Source organism: Amia ocellicauda, chromosome 3, assembly GCF_036373705.1.
Source record: "Amia ocellicauda isolate fAmiCal2 chromosome 3, fAmiCal2.hap1, whole genome shotgun sequence".
NCBI classification, from domain to species: domain Eukaryota; kingdom Metazoa; phylum Chordata; class Actinopteri; order Amiiformes; family Amiidae; genus Amia; species Amia ocellicauda.
Window position 1 is genome coordinate 2,529,545 of NC_089852.1, and position 19,325 is coordinate 2,548,869.

A 19,325-nucleotide genomic window follows, 5' to 3' on the forward strand; every position below is an offset into this window, starting at 1 on the left:
AGTAGAAAAGATCTTGGTTTTTTAAATCTGAGTATCCTGAGGAGCATTGTTCCTTTGGCAGGTGTGGGAGTTGCTGGTCTGCTAACCCAGAGTGTCATTTCTCCTTTGTTTTCTGCTGCTCGTAGTGAAAAGACATGGAGAAAAGAACACCTCAATGATTTATAAAAGGTGCAGAAAGCATTATACCACTTCCACCTAATATATAAGGGATCGCCCAAAGCCACAGGCTACAGCAATTATAAGCTGCTCTCACACAGTTCCCTGGACGGAAGAGAGAACAGGATATCTGCCTGTGATGAGCTGATGAGATTTCTGTGGTCTTCGGTGCTGGTGTGGAGATGAAGTTGATTGAGATCAGCCAATCTGACGTAAGTTCTAGGGTTATAGGAAAGGAACAAATAATACTTTGCAGTTGACTAGGCAAAATCAATTGACTTTCAAGAACATAAGAACATAAGACAGTGTCCAATCGTGAGGAGGCCATTCGCCCCATCGTGCTCGTTTGGTGTCCATTAATAACTAAGTGACCAAGAATCCTATCCAGTCTGTTTTTGAATGTTCCCACATTGTCTCTTCAGCCACATCGCTGGGGAGTTTGTTCAGATTGTGACGCCTCTCTGTGTGAAGAAGTGTCTCCTGTTTTCTGTCTTGAATGCCTTGAAGCCCAATTTCCATTTGTGTCCCCGGGTGCGTGTGTCCCTGCTGATCTGGAAAAGCTCCTCTGGGTTGATGTGGTCGATGCCTTTCATGATTTTGAAGACTTGGATCAAGTCCCCACGTAGTCTCCTCTGTTCCAGGGTGAAAAGGTTCAGGTCCTCAGTCTCTCAGTAGGACATTCCCTTCAGACCTGGAATAAGTCTGGTTGCTCTCCTCTGAACTGCCTCTAGAGCAGCGATATCTTTCTTGAAGTGTGGAGCCCAGAACTGTCCACAGTATCCAGATGAGCTCTAACTAGTGCATTGTACAGTCTGAACATCACTGCCCTTGTTCTTTTATTTATTTATTTATTTATTTATTTATCTGATTTATTCAAAGAGGATTGTTTGAGAAAAATATACTTTATGACCAACAGTGACGAGAATAAAACAGAGTAGCCCTGGATTTCTTCTCGGTGTCAAGTCTTACTTTCTAAACTTTTTCTCAGGGTTATGTTCGAATCTCTTATCGTTGTATCCCCTCTAAACCAGATAGATTCCCACACTGCATGGCTGGCACAGCGCGTGACAGATGAGTATCGACCCCCGGGACATCTGATCGGCAGAAGTCTGTAAGCGACTCATTGGCACTCACAGTGGGCTGCCCTTTAATGAGCTGCGGGCGAGGGCCATGATATGCAACCTACGCTCATAGGCATGGGAAACACGTAATCCATAGCGTCTGCTTTGCTACTGTGGTAAAACCTGGAGAATTCAGCCCTCGGGCAAACAGTTACAACAGCTCTAGGTATATCACCTGTGGCATTTTCCCCGAAAGAAACTCTTCCCTCTTGCTCTACGCCTGTCATTCTCTTAGAGGACTTCAGCTTTCCCTTTCCTGCTCCCTTCATTATCGTCGAATTGCTTCCCCTTGCCCGCTAGATCTCGTCTCCTCCAGAAGCTGCTGTCGTTTCTGTCACCCCCTTCGCTTATAGCTTCTTATTAGCCATTCTCCTTCTGTTCTCTCTCCTCTCTCCCCATCAGACACCTTTTTACAGTTTTTCAACCTCACCTCCAATCTGCTGCTCCATCCAGTTTAATCACTTCAAAACCCATCGCGGTTTCTTCTGACCCCTCAGCAGGCTCTCACCGACTCCGTACAAGCGTTTGCCCACAATTGTGTATCTGGACCCTCTCTGTCTCTCTCCTCCTGCTCTCTGGACCCTCTTTTCGTCCGCAGATTCTCTTTCCACTTTTACAGTTGATGTTCAGATTCTCCTCTCCTGTCCTTCCATTGACTTCCCTCACACTCCTTCCTCCAGACCGCCTCCTAACCTTTCTCCTACATCTCTTCTCAGAAGCCACTCATCGACTTTTAATACCCTCACTCCCACTTTCCTCCTCCTCCGCCTGCTCTTCCTCCTCTCTCTGTAGCCACCATGGCCGCTCCTCCTCCTCATTTGCCTCCCGGTGGCAGAACTAGGTACTAGGTGTCGGGACCACTCTATCTCAAACTTGCGGGTCCTAAAGTTTGTTTTATTGTATCTGGATCCACTCAATTTTTTTTATTTCTTTTTGTTTCTGGCAGGATGTAAATTCCTGTTCTGCAGACAGTAAACGACTCCCTCGCATGTCTGTGATTTAAATTGGTTGTCCTTGTATTTGTAATGAACTGTGTTGTCTGATTGTAACCCTTGTAAGTGTCTTGGTGTGGTATTTATGTGAAAGCCCGACAACAGGCAGACTTGAAATTAGAAATATATAGGCTCAGACATTTTCTGATAGTCTTCTGAATTGTGTGGGCTGAGATATCACGTTTCCTTTTCATCCTCCTTCATTTTGACGTCTGTATATATTCAGACTCATACATACACAGCGTATACTGTTAATGAGAGTTTGAAAAGCATTCACTTAAAGAAATAAAATAGTTTCCCCCCGATCTAGCTGAACCGTCTGCCTGTCAATGTGTGACACAAAGGAAGCTTCACACACACTGGCCACAAACACATTTGTAAAGACCGAGACGTTTGGCAGACAATAAATCTGGAAATGCAAACACATCAAACTTCTTAGGGGAAAGAAATAATCAACCGTGTTAAAAAAACAACAACCCAATGCTAATCATTTTAATTAGCATTTTTTATTCACACAGAATATGAAGCTCAGCATTTGCTACAGCTCAAGACACCAACAGTAAAAGCAAAAGCTGCTAGTTTAGAGGCGTGTCTCTGTTGCTCTTTTCTCACAGACGCTGCCACCCCTGCCGATGCAGTTGCAGAGACTTTAATCGGCAGTGATTTCTATTAGTCATTTTGCCTCAAATTACAGATCAGAAAGTTTCACATTCCTATCACTGTATTTTTCTGTTGTGAGTATTTTGATTTAGGCAAACGTCACGGTCGTTTGGCGATAGAACATTTGTGCTGGAAGCCTCTGGTCTGTGTGACACTCTAACCCCAACACGGTCAAGCAGAAATAAAGTGAATCGGACGAGTTGCCATCAACATTGGAGACGTTCCCTTAGCTATGCAAATTGCAGACAGGAATAGCAAATCAATGAATGCAGGTAATTATCGGTGGGGAAAATGGTGAGGCCAGTAAGAAGTACGATGTTTGGCTCCAATACACTGACACGGTGCTCTCTGCTTCTTACAAGATTACGCTTGGTTAGTATGTTCAATCTCCTCAAGGAAGAAGTAAATTTCCTTAGCGCTTCTAAGGTTTAATTAGAGGTATGCGGTTCTCAGTCTGGGCCGATGTTCGCTGAAGTGACAGTTATTCAGATGATCCAAAGAGCAAAGCATTCAACAGCACTTTAAAAGCGAAGACGTCATTTTACCTCAAAAAGGTCGTTCTGTAGTAAGTGATCCTGTTTTTTAAATTGTGTATGAATAATGACAAACAGCTGCAACATGGAAACCATTCTGTCACACTGTGTTTTTCCCCTGTTATAATTTTTGTTTCCTCTTTGTGTTACAGGTCCAGGAGTGGCTCTGTTTGAATTGCCAGATGCAGAGAGCCTTGGGAATGGACATGACAACCTCTCCACGCTCCAAGAGCCAACAGCAGATCCACTCGCCCTCGCACCAGGCCAAACCTCTCCCCCCGGTCCAGCATCCCCCCCAAGCCCAGCCCCAGCCTCAGCCCCAGGCCAAACCCCAAGCCCAGCCCTCCCCGGGACCGCACAGACAGTCGGGTCCGATTCCAGCCTCCCAGCCGGGGCCACAGAGTGGAACTGCATCTCAGCATATGAAACCCGACCAGTTCGGTCAACGAGGGCCAGCCAGCCAGGCCCAGGTCAAGCCAGATCCCACAGGCAGGAGGGACCAGCCTGGGATGGCACCCATCCAGGGCTTGGCCAAGGCCCCGTCCCAGCCGGACCTGGCACGTTCCTCTCCTCAGCACCAACCCACCAGGGCAGAGCAGAACCGGAGCGCGGGCAGCTCTCCCGCTAGGGCGCCAGGCGGTCCTCAGGAGCAGCCACAGGATGGCCTGACTGGGAAGCTGTTTGGGTTCGGGGCATCCCTGTTAAACCAGGCCAGCACCCTCATATCCGTTGACCCACAGCCCACGATGCAGCCACAGCCGTCCCCCGCCAAGGTGGCTCCCAAGGTGGTGTTTAGTGATGCCAGTTCTGCAGCAGCCCCTAAACCTCAAGGGCCAATGCCAGGGGAGGCCCAGGGGAAACCCGGCACCACTCCTCACCAGCAAAAGCAGCAGCAGCAGCAACTTCCATCACAGCAGCAGCAGCAGCAACACAAACAGCAACAACAGCAACAACCACAAAAGCACCACCAACAACCACAACCGCACCACCAACAACCCCAACAGCACCATCAACAACCACAGCAGCACCACCAACAACCACAACAGCACCACCACCACCATCCACAACAGCACCACCAACAACAGCCACAGCAGCACCACCAACAACAGCCACAGCAGCAGCCTCATAAGCAGCAACAACAGCAGCCGCAGCAGCAGCATCACGCTCCCAAGCCCAAGGAGCCAGAGAAGCCCAAAGTCAACTGCCCCCTGTGCAAGACCGAGCTGAACCTTGGCTCTGGACAGCCTCCCAACTACAACTCCTGCACGCAGTGTCACTTGCAGGTCTGCAACTTGTGTGGCTTCAACCCCACGCCCCACCTGGTGGAGGTAAGATCACCCGGCCGTCTCTCTCTCTCTCTTACTTCCTCTACCATGGCGTTGCTGGCTCGGCTAGATAGCGGCACATTAGGTGCTGCTCGGCATGTGGGTCTCTATCATGTGCAGCAGCCAGGAAATGAGTCTCTGCAAATAAAAGAGTGGCCAACCTTTTCTTCCTTCTGTCCTGTCACCTTTGAAGAGCACAGAATGTGTATTTTTTGTGTCTGAACAATGCTTTTAAATTAACATGAGGGTTTGAAGACGTACCTTCTAAAAAACATACTATGCTCTAGACGTTTACTACCTTGGCTGCTGAGTCACTATACCGACGTCAGTGAGGTCACTAATGCACCCATCACAGACCCCTCCTTCGTCTTCTGTTCTCTCTATGGCCTGGGATGAAATTGTTTTCTTAAAACCCATCTACATAGAAACTATGAACCTGGCCTGCCTGGAGTGTTACACCTAGCTGAAAGGCACACATGGGTTACACAACCTTACTGCGATCGTTACACAAATAGAGTATGCGTATGGCATCTAGGCAGGGCATTGTCGCGCATCGCATTTGTAAGCAAAGGCAGACACGGCACAGTTCAGTCAGTGAGACGCAGGTTCTCTTTAAAGCTCCCCTCGTCCTGTTATCCATTCTGAGGATGATGGAATAGACCTCGGACACGTTCCTGTTGAAGGAATCTCAGTCACTTAACTTGTCAAGAGGGTAGGGAGAGCACTGGCGGGTGAGAACAGCAGAGTGTGTGTAGGAGGGCTGAGTCTGTCCAAAGTGAAGTTGACAGCAGAGCCCTGGCAGTGTCTGTACAGGGGAAGATAAGGACTGTGGAGGACCTGCAGGCACAATCCAATGCTCTTTTCATGGTGTGAGTTGAATCCACTATAATCTAAAACAGGGGGTCATAAATCAGATGTTGATCATCTCTCTGAGGCTTGACTGATCCATAAAACCATTACTGATAAAGCCATGTGAACTGGTTCTGTTTTCATGAGAAAACATTATTAAGAAGTTCGTTTTTTGTTTTGTTCTGTATGAATTTATGAATGTATGCACGGTGCTATCTATATCCATTGTATGCTGGTGAGAAGTAAACGCTTTCATTTACGCATTTCAAAATGGAGCAAACAAGCAGCTGTGGGCTACTACTGTAGGTAGTGTGAAGGCTATGCCACTGCAGTGGGAATGCTGGATATTTACCCTAGGCACATATTTTCTTACACCATGTTGCGTTTCTAACAGGGTTCGTGGCACGTTGTTTGAACTCTACCTTTCCATCTTGTGCTTCTGCTTGTCTCCCAGGTGGCAGGTCAGCGCAGATACATGTTGTTCCCGTAATCACATAGTTTAGCCTTCCTCGCTGCCTTACGAGGAAGAGGAAACGGCAACAAACACCTCTGATAATATTGTATCGAAGACATCCGTATTGCCTGCTGCAGTTGTAGAACGACCGATAGGAGTTGTTTTAATTAGTAGCTTGTGCTGTCTGCTAATTATTATTCTAACACCGGGTAGTAGATTGTTTAAGTAAACAATGTGCCGATTGTATGTACTAGTTGGCCGTGATTGAGGATATGGCACAATATAGCCATGATGCTTTTAATGTTGCTGTTTTAATCATAGTGTTTTCCTGGGAGCATTTAATGGTTTTTGCAACATCTCTTCCTCCTCCTTACTTTGATGACATGGGCTATAAATGCCTCAAAAATGCTTGAAAGTGAAGAAATGCACCAGACAGTTTTGCAGTCATTATTCAGAAGGGATATGGTGCAGTTTGTTATAAACAGATACAATTAACATCTCAGATCAGATGCATCTGAATAATCTGTGAAGAGATGAACGCCGACCCCCTGTGCTAATTTGAGGAAGATTGTGACACATTCAGACACTGCTCCCATCTTGGCATCGTGGCACCCTTCACCTCTGGAAGAAACAGCAGCTCTCTCTCATTTCAGAGGGGTGTCTCGTAGTTTCTGCAACGTGACATCCACTGACCCCTCAGGCAAGGAGCATCAGAGAGGGCTCCACTGGAGGGTGTGATAATGGATGCACAAGCACAGACATTAAGTCAAAATAACTCATCCTTTTCACCGTAGCTGTACTGAGAGCGACTGCATCGAAGCCCGAGGACTCCAAACAGGTGATTTCTTCGCCCATCACTGGAGAGTGGAAACGATGGCATGCCAGACAGCATCCAATTAAGGTTTTGCAATCAAATGTTACTTAGAGAATAATTATGCAAATCAAGGACAATTGAATGCTGACAGTAATAACCACCTTTCAGAAAGCTTAGTGAGATTTATTTAAGGACATTTTTATTTCATCCTGAAAGGAGCCGTTCAAGAAACTTTTTATTTGCGGAAAAAATTGCTCTTTTTTATAGTAAAGTAAATGTAACGCTGATTTGATAACTTTATTCGAATGCGCAATTTTGGAAAATTACTAGGCTCCTATACAACCTAAATGTAGCTGTTAGACCATTCCTACCTCAGTAAAACGTAACTTGGTCAGATTTTCTAATTTCAGATTTTTATTTTTTTTATCATGAAACTTTTATTAAGCATCCAAATCTTCAAATAATTAGCCTAACACTTAAATAATATTCACAGTATTCATTCTCAGTGCATTTCAGTTTTGAAAGTGAAGACCTCACACTGTACAACAAGGTATTACATCTGAACGTTACCTGCTCCTGATTTAAAATTACCATCGCCACATTTTCAAATTTTGGGTGTGCCACGCAGAACATTGTATAAATAAATTATTCCAACCAGAATTGCACAACTCTGTGCATCAGGATGAGCTCAGGTTTCACATGGAAAGAATGTTTTTTTAAGCGTGTTTGTTACTTCGGTGTGTCTTTGGTTTGAAAATGTTGGGAAGCCCTGCTTTAGGATAATTGAACTTTCTGATTAACAAACATTTCTGCCTGAATTAATGCAAGCTTGCTGGCACTTGTCTATATGTTTGTCTGCACAGTCTGAGGCAATGCCTCTTCACATTCCAGACGAACGTTTGCATCATTTAGATGTCTGCTTTTCTCTGTTCACATGCTGAGCTTTCTGACTCCCAGTTCCAACTCGCTGAGGTTTTAATGGTCTGAAATATTTATTGGAGAGGAAGAAAAAAAAGTCAGGTGTTTAGCCCACACAGATTTTTTTCTGGTCTGGCACAAATTCATCTTTTAATGGACTATCCTACACTCCAGGATTCTGCATTGTTGTCCACTATGCCTCCTACACTACACTAATGATGTGAGCGCCATCAAACATCATACTCCACTTGAACATTGTGCAATAAATAGATACACAAGCAGCCTCCCTGCATGAGTAACACATCAGTGTTCATTTCTGATTTGAAACTTAGATGCAAACTCTCTCTGCATACAGACAAACTCTTTCATAACTTAACTTCATCTCCTCCGAACAGAATAAATCTCGTCTACAGTTCCTACAGCTTAATAAGATGGCCCTACTAGTCTGCTAACTGGAAATTGGCAGGCTGTCGTTTCCCATGTGCTGTAACAGTAGTTTTATTGAAATTATACAGCAGGGGTTCAACAGGGTTTTTGGTAACATTTTAAGAGGCGATCTTTTAGAAAAGGGAACCAGAAACACACACAAAATGTCTGTTTATCTCATGCCAGTTGCTTTTGCATAACTGGACTAATTTTGCAGCTGCAAAAATCTAATAAAAGGCAGACTTCACAGCCGTCCTTTTCTCTTTAGATTCAAGGTAAGACAATTTGCATGATGTGCCGCAAAGGGGGGCCGTGGGGGATAAACACTGGGAAGAAGGGCTTAAAATACAGAAATTCTGCGATTTCTAAAAATATAGCGCAGTTGTTTTTGTAAATGGCGAGTATTAGTGAGATGTAGTCAGTGGAAAATGTCTGCATTTGTTCACACTAGCACATCATGTGCAAAATCATGTGACTGACATGTTTAAATTAAACTCGTTTTGTACGACCAGATACATTTAGAGTATGAAGTATGATATCCTTGTGCATAGACATTTATAGTGAAATTTGTATTGATTAATTATTGAATGTCTTAATTCAAATATATACATTTATTTATTTACCTTTTAAATATTTTAAAGCATAATTGTTACCTTAAATCTCTAACCGCTGACAGTATTGCCCGCATGTATTGATTTAACCGAAGAAGTATGTTCTGATTAATTCTGCATGCGCCATTTTGTTTCAGATGGTGAATACAAGGAAGTGAATGCATTTAGCATTTTGGCAAAAAAGCACCCTCCTCTAATGTGGAATGAGTCTGGGGTTTTCTTTGATCTCTTGATTGGCGTATTCACCATTAATAATGGCATTGGGGAAACCACCTGCTTTATAATTGCCACAAAGAAAGGATTACTGACTTCCTGCGATTTACAGCAGCGCCCTTCATTTCACTGTCAGTGACTGTGTGAGGCTTCGCACCCACTGCGTACACCTGACAGAAATAGCTCCTCCAGTACGGCGCCAGTGTCGAGCGAGGTTGCGAGAGATCAGCGGTCCTTGGCAGTGCCATGTGAGCGCTGGCACCGGCCGGAAACCCTACAGAGAGGTCCAGAGTCCATGCCGTGCCCTCTCAGCACCGAGGCGAGGGGCAGAGTCATGCAGGGTACGGGGGTCTGTGACGGGGAGGGTGGGGTTTGGGTGGCAGTGTGTGATACACCAGGACTTGTTTTAGTCCCACCTGGGCTTCAACTGATTTAGCTGGACTGATTAATTGCTTTACAAGGGCATCCAAACAGCCTTTTCAGGTCTTAAACTATGAGACAATCGACACACTGGAGCAGATTAGCGCTCCGTGCTGTGGGTGGATGTGTAAACAGTATAAACTGGCGAAGAATGAAGAATACAATCTGGGCAGGGAATGAACACAGTCACCTGACTGTGCCATACTCTGTACGTTTAACTCTTTATAATGATATAATAGCCCTGACTGGGGCAGCAACAGATGCCTTTACTCCGCTCAGCCCTCGTGCTTCTGAATACATGATCAGTTATTGTCGATAGCCAAGCTTTATGACCTTAATCCCACAAGCTGCTGCTTCTCTCACCTGACCTATCACCATATTTTTGATCCCAGTAGGGAACTCCCAAGATCCCTGCAATTAATTGCATTAACCTTTCGACTGCTGAGAGAGACTTTACAACACAACGAGTTTCATTAAAGCAGAGACACAGACAGGAGCTGCAAGTTAACACCAGATCAGCAGGGACACACGCACCCGGGGACACAAATGGAAATTGGGCTTCAAGGCATTCAAGACAGAAAACAGGAGACACTTCTTCACACAGAGAGGCATCACAATCTGAACAAACTCCCCAGCGATGTGGCTGAAGAGACAATTTTGGAACATTCAAAAACAGACTGGATAGGATCCTTGGTCACTTAGTATTAATGGACACCAAACAAGCACAATGTGTCGAATGGCCTCCTCTCGATTGGACACTTTCTTATGTTCTTATGTTCTTATATACTGCGACAGAGGATGGGTTTGATTTCGCCCCGGATAGAGCCTACTTCGTACAGTGCAACTTCAACTCCAAGATTAAGGGTTTTTAAACTCATCTACTGAAGATCTCCAATGCTAGTGGACATGTAAAGTAAGACAGTTTTTAAGAAAGTTCTCATCTGATCTCCCCTAGTGGTTTCACACCACTTGTTCACGTCCCGTTTGAGCGCCCTGGAATCACGCACGACATCAGTCACACAATGAGACGTTCTGCTCCGCGGCACTTCGTATCGCACTCCTTGAAAAAGAGGTGGTTGGTGATACGCCGGTGTGAAAACATCATAAATAACTTACCTGTAGAGAAACTGAAGTCTCTTGCTTTACATGCTGCCACCAGTGTGGGCGTCTTATCTTGCCCTAATTAAATGCTGACACCTGAGGCACCAGTTCAAACTTAATTGTGAGATAAAGATGCCAAATGTCACTAACAGGATGGAAAAGGTCTCTATATGTTTTGCACTGTACAAAATTCATGAGATTTTGCAGATCAGTGACAGAGATGAATAAAGAAACAAGGGGTTGATGTTCGGCTAGAGCATTACAAAATACAGTGATTTAAAACATATATATTATGGGGCAGTATCACATATGGATTGTCTGGTGATTTTATTAAACACTGTTAATTCACATAAGCTTGTTTTTGCAATACAATTGTGTTCAAATGTTCAACGCCAAGCCAATCATTTTCCTGTCACTGTCGAGAAGTCGTTTGCAGTTTGGATAAAACTGAAATTGTCCCAGAGGTGATCTGCAGTTTGCGCTTTACTGAAATGGAGCTATATGCAGAAATGCAGGCAGATGAATTGTTCTTTGACAGGAGCCAGACCATTGTTTCTTGTGACCTGTGGCAGCTTCAATACCTTCCCCAAGCAGGAAGGGTTTTACACATCCCCCCCGAGACGCCGCGTTGGGTCGTATTAAATTAGCATCGCTGTCTCACAACGTAGCAGAGTCACGGGGACGGAGAAGTTCACCGCTTTACTGAAGAGGCTCAGAAAGGAATCTGCAGATTCAATGTGTACTTTTTTAAGTGGAAAGATCCTTCCAGCTTGGAAAAGACACAAGACATGCAGGTTGTAATTATTTGGCATTTCAATTGATTACATTTTCTCCCCCATCTTAAATCAGATTCTGAAAGAAAGATTTACAGCATCCCCAAGGCAGGTCTTGCACAAATAAAGACATCAACATGAACAGACAAGGAACTGCAGAATCTGCACAACGGACTCATCAGACCAGTGTGATTCATACGAGTCTCAAACTCTGGTCCTGTGCACACTATGACCTTCGTGTTGTGTCGCTTCTTCCACACCAAATAATGAACTTGCAAATAATATCATCCCTTTGTTAATTCCAAGGTGGCTTTAATAATGCAGGCGGTAGAGTAACGCTTGTGCCCCCTGGAAGACTTTTGCCATTGCAGAATATCTGGAGTTTCGGGCAATGACTGTTTGGAGTTAAAACCAGTCCCTGGTGACCCTTCCTTTACGTTAAACCACATCATTCAGCTCCCAAACATCTGGATTGCACATGATGGTGTGTCAGACCCAAAAGGGGACTCACTCTGTGGCTGTGAATCAGCTCCCCCCACCACCCCTTTGGAGCCAAAAGCATTAGTTACAGTTCATTAAATGGGAATAAAGCAAAGTAAAATCATTTGGGATCTCAAAACTGAATTGGCTACGGGGGGATTCGTAGAGAATGAAGTAGCAGAGAAACGTGTAGGCGTGCCACGCCGTGAGGAGGTGAAACAGTTGCCGGAGCCCCCCCCCCTGCAGAGCGCCAGGAACGCATCATTAATAATGCAGTGGGTGGCATAACGAATATTTAATAAAATATGAGCGCCTCGATTTTTATGAATGTCAGTCGTTGTGTTTGCTAATGTAAAGGGAGGAGTGCAGTGAAGATATTACCCTGTCAGAATGTGCTAGGAGAGAACCGTATAGAAGCTTTGTTTTCCCCTGAGGTACATTGGGAGGTAAATACCAGTTCGTTGCCTCCGTCCTGTGCCATATGACACAGGATTGTGTGCCGCGCTCCAGTCACTTGTAAGTCCTGAACTCTCTCTCTCTCCTGCATGTGAAGATGCTGCCTGTTTGTTTTGCCAGGGGCGACATTCTTGAGTAGAAATGTACTTCAGCTCCTGACTTTTTTTATTTTCTTCTCTTTTTTTTTTTTTAAAGCACAAAGTGCCCGGGATCTTGTTCTGCATCAGGTGTTCTGACTGGAAGGCAAATGAAATTCAATGTGGACAAGTGCAAGATTTTACATGCAGGTAACAAACATGTCCACTATCATTACACAGTGGGAGGAATAGAACTAGATGAAGTAATGCATGAGAAAGACCTAGGAGTCTACGTGGACTCCTCACTTTCTCCATCCAAACAATGTGGGGAAGCAATAAAAAAGGCAAACACAATGCTAGGGTATATTGTCAAAAGTGTAGAATTGAGAACAAGGGCAGTGATGTTCAGACTGTACAATGCACTAGTTAGAGCTCATCTGGATACTGTGGACAGTTCTGGGCTCCACACTTCAAGAAAGATATCGCTGCTCTAGAGGCAGTTCAGAGGAGAGAAACCAGACTTATTCCAGGTCTGAAGGGAATGTCCTACTGAGAGACTGAGGACCTGAACCTTTTCACCCTGGAACAGAGGAGACTACGTGGGGACTTGATTCAAGTCTTCAAAATCATGAAAGGCATCGACCACATCAAACCAGAGGAGCTTTTCCAGATCAGCAGGGACACACGCACCCGGGGACACAAATGGAAATTGGACTTCAAGGCATTCAAGACAGAAAACAGGAGACACTTCTTCACACAGAGAGGCGTCACAATCTGAACAAACTCCCCAGCGATGTGGCTGAAGAGACAATGTGGGAACATTCAAAAACAGACTGGATAGGATCCTTGGATCACTTAGTTATTAATGGACACCAAACGAGCACGATGGGGCGAATGGGCTCCTCTCAACTGGACACTTTCTTATGTTCTTATGTTCTTATATACAAGATAAGGCATAAAAGATACGATCGCCAGAGTGTCATGGTTTGGTTCTGGCTCAGCTCGAGTATTTGTTGTTGGAACACACCCGTACCATTAGGGCCTGGAGCTGGTATGGGTACACAAATGTAAACCAGGCATAATTAAACCTCCTATGTAGAATGATGGTAATATATAAAAACAAGTCGAGTAAAGACTGCACTACATCTTCACTGTGACTGTAATACGCAGCGTCGTTGAAGTGTGACAGGATGTGGTGTAAGAGGAGATCCACACAATAACATTTATATTCTGCAGGGGGGAGGCAGTGTACAGGACGGTCCAGAGGGTTTCAATATTCAGCTCACAGACACAGACACTCCCACAATCTCCTGACTCTGCAAGCCAGATTAAAGAAGAGGCCAATAAAATAAAGCTATTGCGTTTATTGTGAGCACAACAAATGTACCCAGAATCAATTAAATTACCCGTTTTAACCATCAGAGGTCAGGGTGGGTGTTTAGGCCATCCCGGGTTATTTTTAAAGGCAGTGAACCAGGAACTGAAAGACTTCAGTGTAAGAGTTGAGATCCTGATTCTTGAGCCCAGAATGCCAGGCTCCGACAACCAGACCGGGTAGTATGCTGCAGTTGTGTAGTTTAACTAAATTTTAAACAACCTCATCAATATCATTTCAGATGGATGTAGCTCCACACACTTGTGTTCTCGGGCGTCTGATCGCTTGACAGCCTTTAAATGGTGTCTGTCCTGAGTGAATGCATTTCAGGTACGAACAGATAAACGATGTGTCCAAACGCGGTTGTCATATTCTTAACCAAAGCCGTGTTTTTTTTGTTTTATCGCCTTCGTTTAATGTCTTTTTCTTCTCTGTAACGCGATCACGTTCCTCCGAAAGCCCAGGTTTCAAATCATTCTTGCACCGCGCGTTGAAGATGCCATAACTGCTCAACCCTGTGTATGAAATTAGCATGACTCCCTTAACTCGCTTTTTTCTCCCTGTATTGATTTTGAAATAGTAGTGGGAGAGGATCTAATAATATTTGCGCAGTTCACCTGATCGATATTGCTCTTGTTTCTGTTTTTAATCCAGTACTGTAGACTGGGGGAATCAATAGCACGGAAACCGTAAACCCACTGCTTTTACAGACGTGTAGATTCGGGCTGCTGTTGTGTTTTGTTTTAGTATCAACATGGGTCATTTCTAAAGAACAGAGGTTTGTAAATGTATTTTTTAATGCAAATATTTGTTGCCTTTTCCTGGAATGCATTCTTCCATTGTGTGTGTTTGTGATTTGCCGCACGGCTCGACTCAGTTGTCAGAGCCAGTTTTGTGCGTGGAAACGGTTTGTGAAATCACATTGTAAAGAGACAAAAGGCAAATGCTCAACGTGAACTGGTCCCTGATATCCCGCTGTAAACTGTAATAGAAAGCATTTTATTTCAAGGCAACACAATCCATCGTCTGTGTGGAACAGGAACACAAGTCATTTTTACGAGCGAAAGCTTTCAGGTGAGTAGTCCATTCCAGGGGAAAAGTCTTTCTTTTCTTTCCTACCTCGCTAATGCACATCCTGGTGATGCCATTATGCAGATCAGAGGTCTTCCCCTTGGCAGAAAACATACTCGTCTCCGGCCCACTCGGTGCGTGAGACATGAATAACCTTTTCCTGTCTGACGTGATGGAGCCGTTTGTGTGGGATCTGGTGGCGGAGCCCAGGGAAGCGATCGGCCGCCAGGTCGTGCTCCCCTCACGTTCGTAATCTGTAACGGTGTTTTTACATTTGTTCTGTGACATTTGGCTTTATTGTCACCCCCTTTTTGTCTGTCTGGTTTTGAATGCAGAAACTTTGGTAACGAGTTTGTCAATTCTGTTCTCAAGCCTTGAGGGGCTGATGAACCGAAATGTCCTGGCGGAGATTCTGCTGCATTTCAGATTAATTGAATTGAAAAAGTATTCAGAGATTATCTATATACCTCGAAAACACAGAGGATATTAGCATACCAGAGCCACGGACTGAATACACAGGAGTATTTCCATTGTAAACAAGCGTATGCACTAATCAAACCCATTACTCTACTTCTCAGTTCAATTCTAGTTGAATTATTGCAGCACTGACTCAAAGCTGCAGGGTCCGAGTGAGAGGCCAGACGCTGGTGCTTCATTCCCTTGTGGTTTTACCCGCGGCCCCCACCGCTGGCGGACAGAACCGTTGTTCGTTTTCTCTTTCTGAAGTCTCTGCCGATGAGAAGCCAGTGGCACTGAACTGTGGAGATACCCGCCTTGGAGAGACACGTGCGCTGGGAGAGCAAGAGAAACTGTCTGGTCTGGAAGATGCCAGAGCATCACTGGGCATAAAGAGAGGGGCGGGACTGGTGTTTTGGTGTCCCCCGGTGCTTAGATTACACAGGTCGTCCGAAGGGGCTTCTTCCACGCCTGCACCCAGGAGGCAGGAGGCAAAAACATGCTCAGTGTCTTTTCTCTCCCAGTCTCCTTAACTGTACAGGAGACAGCGATGTGTCTATGAAGCCTCCCAGACCAACACACCTGACGAGTGTCTTTGTTGCGGGGGGATGATGAAAAGACACACATACACACACACACACACACGCTGAGCACTGGGCAAGGTTTATAAATAGAAGGAGGGCAGCGGAGGGGTGGGGGCTGTAGTGCCCAGGGTGCAGTGGAGGTGAATCAGTCAGTGTTGCGCAGGAGCCCGGGGGCCAGAGATCACAGAGCAGATGGCAGCTTATGCTGTTCATTCTTACTAATGCTTTGGTTTTCCTCTACCACCCCCCAATTCTGTGTGTTTCTTATTCGCTTTAAATTTGTTTATAAGAAACCGAGAGCAATTTCAGTGCTTTCACCCGAGAGACAGGCCCCCTGTTCTGCCTCACTCACAAAAACCTCGCAGGAAAAATGCAGAAGGCAAAAGTGTCCCCCCCACTCTTTCAATCAAGCTGCCCCGTCAGTGCCTAACGAGCTGGAAGGCGGGGCTAAAGGAGGAGCATATCCGTGCCATATACGCTGCTCTGCCCCGTATCGCCCATGCTGTATCTTATACCAGGGGTCTGAAACCCCCTGTTGGTTCCAGTGCGTTTTAGAGCAAGTGTAGTGGGAAAATGTACTTTTATTATTTCCTTTATATTCTGTATATATTATTAATTGTTTCATGTTGTTATATTATACATTGTTTCAGTTTATCTATGAAGCAATCGTATTTTTGTATTTATTCTGTCCGAGAGGTTACTTCAATCAAGCATTGTCTTTTCATGATTTCATTCTACCACTGTCTTCTGGATATTCAGTCAGCTGAAACAGTCAAACAGTATAGAGATTGTGTGTTTTAGGCCACAGGTATTTGGTTAAGGACTCGCAACAATGTCTTTGATAAACATCTGTTGCCTACACATGCTGACCATCACCAATCAACTCATCAAACACTTCAACAACAGTAACAAACTTAGGTCTATGTTAATTATTATGTATGTGGTAAACATAATGAGATGTAATCACTTCTGACAGAAAAGACTGTAACCCATTGTCTCTGAAGATACAAAAAGGCTTCTCCAACTCACATCCTTAGTTCTTTTCTTCACTTCATGTGAGAGGAGAGCTCCGGGTTAACCTGTATTTATGTTTTCTGTAATAAACTTGTTGCTTCTTCATCGGTGTATCCTGGGACTTACTAAAACCACTACAATTATGTGACTTATGACATCAGCGCTTTAATTATTTAGGTTTATGTTGGGCAGGAAACGGTTACACCATAAAATAATACCTCATGAAACAAAATGGTGGTACTGTGCGGTCGTGCAGTAAACACGAGAAGGGAGAGTGAGTTTTCAATGGCCCTGTTTAATTCACACACTGGATGTTCTCTGTTTCTGAAGCGTCTCAGTTTGCCTCCCAATCTTCACACTTGTTTTTCCAGCGTTTCGTAGCCAAGGTGAATAATTTGTTGCAGATGTTTGAAAAAATAAATCCTACCAGATTTGTTCACAGCTCAGATAATTTGTTATGCGATGTTACCGAGTTATATTATTGGAAGCGTGTGGATCAGAACCTGGCTGATATTGATTCACTGAGCTTTATGAATAACTACTTTATTGCATTTACAGTGTTGATTGAAAATCTAATGACTATAGCTTAAATTTGTTGCAGTTAAAGATTTGCTACCCTGCGCAACTGTTAGTATAAAAGTGGACATTCGGGATTAAAAGGATGTTTATTTTTTATTTTTTATTGTCTTTAAGCATATTTTAAATTACTTTGACTTTATCAGTAGTTTAGGTAACATTTGAATTATCCTTTTAAAATACAATTCGTGTTTAAGTTGCTGTTTGGATCCATCACTCTTTACAACACCTTAGTGATTTATGAAGCAAATAATAATAACATTTAAGTTTAAATCTGTTCTTTCTGTGCCCGTTTTGACCCCAGAACCGGAGTTTGCGATGATGTGAGATCAGAGTTGGGCCGGAGAGAGAGTGGCAGCAACTAAACATGAGAAGTGATTCACAGCAGGAAATTAAAGTTGATGATAAAGCTAGCACCTCCGACTCTGTGGGCACGGGAATGTCGATTTTGCACTGTTTTAATTACCGCTGTGCGGAAGTGCAGTCGCATCAAAAAGGCTAAAAAAAACGTGATTGATATGAAGCTTTGCGATCATGAGGAATACGATCACAGATCAGTAGGAAGACATCGGTATAGAAATTGATTAGGGAGTCAAATTCCACCTGGAACACAAGTATATGAACATAAGGTTTAGCAAATATATTTCTATTTTATGAACAGAAAGAGACCACAGTATATCCGATCAACATATGGCCTAGCTTGGTGTTTTCCATCTTTTTCTGTGCTAACTTGAGATCATTGAGTACGCTCTATCATTTTCCAAAGGGAGCCGAATCCCCGACTACGAAGACTAGACTGTCCTAAGGTGGAGGCAATGGACTGATCCATCATTTTGTTGCATCATTTAATTGTAAGAGAAGTTGTGGTGCAGTACCGGGCTTCTCCACTATCTTCAAATGCAGCCAAACGATCATGCCCGTGGAGGAACTTAATTCTCAGCACCCTTGACCGTAATCAATGAATTAGCTGCATCTAACAGTCTTTATAAGGCCCCTGCCTTCATGCACCACACCCAGCACGCTGTCATGGGCCTTTATGCTGTTTTTTGTTTTATCAATGCATTTTTATCTTCTGGTCCCATCTGTTTTAAATCAATTAATTAATTATATTTTGGCGTTTTTAATGAGTCATTATTCCAGTCAAGTTCACAGCCCCATGTGTTTTACTGCAGTCTTACAGAACGTTGTCCACTCGATTTATCTGCCTTTTATGTTTTGGAAACCATTATTACGGAGGTGTAGCGTGCTGCTCTGAGAATGTTCCCAGCCAATCAGAAGGAGGTATTGTCCTGTGTAGCTCCACCTGCATTACCTTGTGCTAGTCATGTGGTTTTCTTCCCTGGTCCTGTCAGTACACCGGGCTGCCTGCACTGAGGAAGTGGGCCGGAGCGAAACGGTGACTCAGGCGAGGAAGGGCTCTTTTCCAAATGCAGAGTCACTGCATAATAATGGCTTAGGCAGACAATTACTACTTTTTAAACCATTTATTCTGAATTATGTTACGCATTGAACGATGCACCCCAGAGTCCTCGACGTCACTCATACGATGCGGTCTGCCCCGGTCTCTTGCGTAAGCAGAGCCGCACACCCCAAGGAACCACTCTGTGTTATAATTATTTGCAGTACGCCTGGATGTGCCGTTCCACGCTTCACACAGAAACCTCCCTTGGACGCGGCCAAAACAGCCCGTACTTCTGTTCCCCCTGGTTTGTTCTGAAACGGCATTTAGTTGGAATCAATAACACCTTGTCGTCCCATTGTCTGGTTCCTCTGAGCAAAAGTAACACAACCTGCCGTGTGTAGGTGGGAAAGTCAGGCAGGTTTGGAAACTAACCAACAGGCTAATTTCTCCAGTGAACTGTGATTTATT

General features: G+C 44.4%; 1 protein-coding gene across 1 annotated transcript in view; it reads left to right on the forward strand.

Moving 5' to 3' along the window:
• LOC136746955 (protein bassoon-like) overlaps window positions 1–19,325 on the forward strand; it is a 79,710-nt gene that overhangs the window by 49,830 nt on the left and 10,555 nt on the right. The window contains exons 3-4 of the mRNA XM_066699864.1: window positions 3,615–3,831; window positions 3,913–4,790. Coding sequence (XP_066555961.1) covers window positions 3,615–3,831; window positions 3,913–4,790 — 1,095 coding nt within the window. The remainder of the gene's footprint in view (window positions 1–3,614; window positions 3,832–3,912; window positions 4,791–19,325) is intronic.